The sequence below is a fragment of the Microplitis demolitor genome, chromosome 1, assembly GCF_026212275.2.
Source record: "Microplitis demolitor isolate Queensland-Clemson2020A chromosome 1, iyMicDemo2.1a, whole genome shotgun sequence".
NCBI lineage: Eukaryota > Metazoa > Arthropoda > Insecta > Hymenoptera > Braconidae > Microplitis > Microplitis demolitor.
The window spans coordinates 6,650,001-6,655,000 of record NC_068545.1 but is presented as its reverse complement, the minus strand read 5'-3'; the positions used below and the strand labels follow the sequence as shown (position 1 = coordinate 6,655,000).

General features: G+C 38.4%; 2 protein-coding genes across 2 annotated transcripts in view; one reads left to right on the top strand and one right to left on the bottom strand.

Annotated features, from left to right (window-relative positions):
- Positions 1–358: 358 nt before the first annotated feature.
- Positions 359–1,063, bottom strand: LOC128667573 (ribonuclease H1-like). Its single transcript, XM_053738187.1, has one exon. The coding sequence runs from the start codon at positions 1,061–1,063 to the stop codon at positions 359–361; it is 705 nt and encodes a 234-aa protein (XP_053594162.1).
- Positions 1,064–4,479: 3,416 nt separating this feature from the next.
- Positions 4,480–5,000, top strand: part of LOC128667565 (ribonuclease H1-like) — a 705-nt gene continuing 184 nt past the window's right edge. Inside the window, exon 1 of the mRNA XM_053738174.1 lies at positions 4,480–5,000. This exon is cut by the window's right edge and continues 184 nt beyond it. Coding sequence (XP_053594149.1) covers positions 4,480–5,000 — 521 coding nt within the window.

Genomic DNA, 5,000 nt, shown 5'->3' with positions numbered 1-5,000 from the left:
TCAAAATTTTTTTCTTTTAACGACGCAACCATGGGAGTCCGAGTTTAGGGGAAGGGGAAATTTTAGGTGAGTTGCATCTTGTGAGATGTCCCGTTGACGGAACTTAATTTTGTCGATGCTAATTGCGCGCATTAGAGCGATCTTAGCTGACAATAAGTGGGGACCGAAGAATACGAGAATGAAAGACAGAAAGAAAGAAATCTGGTAGAATAGTTTTGTCACACTTCATTGAACCCATCCTTGTTTCTCTTAAGAAAAAATGGAATCTCTATTCCTATGGAGTGTTCAACATGAGTGACTGTAAGAGAAGTTTGCGAAGTCAAACATAACATCCCCCCCCCCAAGCTCAGAGATGAATCTATTTCTTGGAGCTTGTATTTGTTTGGCTGATGTTGAACTCTGCCTTTGCTTCTGTTTTGAATAGTTCATATAATTTAGCTCCATCTTTGGCCAATTGGTCGGCTTGCTCGTTACCATAGATTCCTTCGTGGCCTGGAACGTGGTAGATCTTGATGTCTCGGGCCTCCATTTGAATTTTGATATATTTAAGCTCTTCTTTATACGAAACTGGCTTTCCTGTCGAGGTAATCCAATCTCGTTTCTTCCAATTTTCATACCAGGTATTAAGGCCGTTGCATAAGTACTCCGAATCCGTGAAAAGATCGATTTTTATTAAATCAAATTTTCTTATAATTTTCAGAGCCTGCAGAATAGCCTCTAACTCTGCCCCATTGTTGGTTTTTCGGTTAATGCATGGAAGAGACAAATTCTGAGGGTGATTTGGTCCAAAATAAATACCTAATCCTGTTGCTGATTCTGTGGACCCGTTACGAAAACACGATCCATCCGTGAAGATGATGATTCGACCCTTAGCATTTCTTTCGAAGAGGTGATTTAGCGGGTGGAGGATCAATTGCCAATATTGTAAATACTTATGAGATTCTTTTATAGATGAAATTTGTTTAAAAACTGGATTTGGATAGGAGATAATTTGCTCGCGACAATCCACCCAGGAGTCGTATATTCCAGGTTTGTGCCCACTTAGGACCAGATAGAATGGCATTCTGCTGCGAATGAGAGGAAATGAAATGTCCGGTTAACGGGTGAAAATAGACGAAATAAGTTAAAAGGAATTGACTCGGTTCCCCATGGAAGACCACAAAGCTTCTTTACAATAATAAATGATCAGGCAAGACTCGTTTGAGTTATTGGTTGCGAGCTTATGCTTATAATCTATAACTAAATATCTTATTCTAACTCTAACATATACCGAGATTACTGATTGTAATACATGGGCCTATCACTAGAAACAAAGGTTTTCCTGCTAATACCTTTTTGTTGGTTGGATTCTTAACCTGATCCCTTCTGGTTCTTAGGGTTTACAACCACTGTTCATAGCGATAGCTCCAATTCTGTAATTAGACATATTTATAAAAATGACAAAATGATTGATATAATTGCAAGTAAGAGGAGCAGCGACTCGATTCCCTTGTAAAGGAAGATTCCATATAATTTTAATGTCAATTTATAGAGTATCCAATAATCATGTCCAAACGTAGTAATCCCTGGACCATGACAGAAGCTAAGGTACACTTGGAGAAGTACAAATACGTAGCTCAGGAGGAAGCCGCGAAGCGTAGGAAAGAATTAGACGCAAAATTAAATAGCACCCGGGTCTATTCAATTGACCCTCGAGACGGTGACTTTGAATTTTATCATGACGTAACCATCCGCGAGCGCATCCCCAGACCCATGCCTGAGATCTGGGGTGAGGCTAACCAGCCTATGCTCGAATTACTAATCTACGGATTGCCCAGAACCATCAAGAAAAAGAAAGTAAGGGAGATTCTTCAGCTCAAACTGGAGGAGGTAAAGAGTCTAGCCGTTTTCCCCGGGAAAAATCACCCGGCGGAAGGGCGCATAAAGCTCTATTCGGCCCTGACAGCACTCCAGCTGCAAACCCAATCAAAGGACAACAAATTCCACATCGGGAAAAGCAAGCTGCGAATTGTCCCATTCAAAAAGCTTGGGGCAACACACACCATCGGCCAGCAGGTGTTCAGATTTGCTTAATATATCAGATTATCTCGACCATGATAGCTGGATGAAGATCTTTAGCTACCTAGATTCGACCGATATGTGTGCCCTATCCATGTAATCGCCGGGCATGTGCCAACTGGTACAAGAGGAAATGAGAATATTCAATATAGATATCAATTACATCGACAGAATGTTCAGCAGTACCGGGGCAGGGGGAACAGACGAACTTTTGTCCGGAGATTTTAAGGCACGACTGCTGAATTTTCGCAGGTTAAAAATTAGCCTGCCAGAAAACCGCCTAACATCGCCGGGAGTGATCGCCAATTTCATCAGGGACAGGGTTCCTGACATACTAACCAGGTTGGATATGTCCGGGGCAATTATCTCCAGTGGGTTAATTGAGGAGTTGTGGAGATTAAAGGGATTAAGGTCTCTGGCTATTGGAAGATGCCAGAGCCCGCTGGACAAAGAATTGGTGGGGTTATTTCAAGAATTACCCAGCATAACAGAATTCAGTGTGAGCGATAACACATTTTTCACGGGCTCCTCACTAAAAGAAGTCGGTGAAAAATTACAGCAGGTCACTTTGAACGGTTGTTACTTCCTAAACCACGAACATCTTATCCAATTATTCATCGACAATGAGACCCTCAACATACTGACTATACAAGACTGTGACCGGACTCGGAAACGCTATGCGGAGGATATTGACATGCTCCCATTCATCAACGCGATCGGAAGTATGAAAATCAAGGTGCTAAACTTCTGCTGGGGAAACTATCAGGATGATAAGTAGTGGCAATATTCCGATAGGATCACTAAGAACGATAAGTTAAAAACCCTCGAGGTATCCTTGGGTAATAATCGAAATGATTTGGTTAATAATCTTGTATCAATGGCAACCAATCTTGAGCATATGACCATTTACTCTTCAAAACTCGATTAAATCACCATTCCAGATCACGAGAGTATAAACCTCTCAACATTGAGCATCATCAAGCTTCGTAAACGTCCGGGCAGTTTTTATCGGACTCTCAAAACTAACATAAATACACTGGTAGTGTCAGGCGCCCATTTTTTCTACTACACAATTCACAAGATCCTCGATGCATATGACAGCATTGAGACTATCGATCTGAGGGGAATAAAATATTTCACTCGGTCACCAGCACTGTCAAACCTGTTAAAGAGGGAGGACGAGGCCAATTTGCGAATAGTTATGATCCTGATGCCATCTAAAGAAAACCTTGAAGGACTTCGAGGCAACACCCAGAGAAGCAACAAGCCGTATCGGATCCTGGTAAAGATAGTCGAATAGTTAATAGAGCTAGAAACTAGTATTTAGTATAGTTAAAATTAAATAATCAGATGTAATTATTTACAATTCTGTTAAGGAGTATCATCTCTATTTTCCGTTAAAGAAACTTAAATGAATTCTTAGGTTACCCTAAATAGGGAAAATATTGCTATATTATAAGAAGACATTTACTTTGTCAAAAATTTTATAAAAGACAATGCCTTTAAGGATTATCATCTCCACTTTCCGTTAAGGAAACTAAGAGGAATGTTAAAATAGTCCAAGTAGTTTTACAAAAGAAATTTGTTATAAGAAAACATTTTTACTTTATAGATATATACATATATATAAATATATATAAAAATATAAAAAAAACACAGGACCACCTTATTCCTTTACACATTTTACCTCCACTGTAATTAGGAGAAGTTTGGGTCTCTGTTATCCTTGGAGAGTGATGAAAGTTTCAAACTTCTCTATGTTAAATGGGGAGAGGACATCTTGGAGAAAACAAATAAAAAAGACAATAATAATATATTCATACAAAATGTATAATAAAAAAAAAAATCACAAAAAAAGGGTCTCCTTTAAAAGGTATCGTCTCTATTTTCGATTAAAGAAAAATAAAGGTATTACATAAAACAAAAAAAATATACATAATGAATAGGCATATATTCTGTTAGAATAAGTACATTAATTTACCCAATTATAAGAATCAGTAGTATATTATGTGTTTCTACTAGAGCAATTATATCAATCATTTTGTCATTTTTATAAATATGTCTAATTACAGAATTGGAGCTATCGCTATGAACAGTGGTTGTAAACCCTAAGAACCAGAAGGGATCAGGTTAAAAATCCAACCAACAAAAAGGTATTAGCAGGAAAACCTTTGTTTCTAGTGATAGGCCCATGTATTACAATCAGTAATCTCGGTATATGTTAGAGTTAGAATAAGATATTTAGTTATAGATTATAAGCATAAGCTCGCAACCAATAACTCAAACGAGTCTTGCCTGATCATTTATTATTGTAAAGAAGCTTTGTGGTCTTCCATGGGGAACCGAGTCAATTCCTTTTAACTTATTTCGTCTATTTTCACCCGTTAACCGGACATTTCATTTCCTCTCATTCGCAGCAGAATGCCATTCTATCTGGTCCTAAGTGGGCACAAACCTGGAATATACGACTCCTGGGTGGATTGTCGCGAGCAAATTATCTCCTATCCAAATCCAGTTTTTAAACAAATTTCATCTATAAAAGAATCTCATAAGTATTTACAATATTGGCAATTGATCCTCCACCCGCTAAATCACCTCTTCGAAAGAAATGCTAAGGGTCGAATCATCATCTTCACGGATGGATCGTGTTTTCGTAACGGGTCCACAGAATCAGCAACAGGATTAGGTATTTATTTTGGACCAAATCACCCTCAGAATTTGTCTCTTCCATGCATTAACCGAAAAACCAACAATGGGGCAGAGTTAGAGGCTATTCTGCAGGCTCTGAAAATTATAAGAAAATTTGATTTAATAAAAATCGATCTTTTCACGGATTCGGAGTACTTATGCAACGGCCTTAATACCTGGTATGAAAATTGGAAGAAACGAGATTGGATTACCTCGACAGGAAAGCCAGTTTCGTATAAAGAAGAGCTTAAATA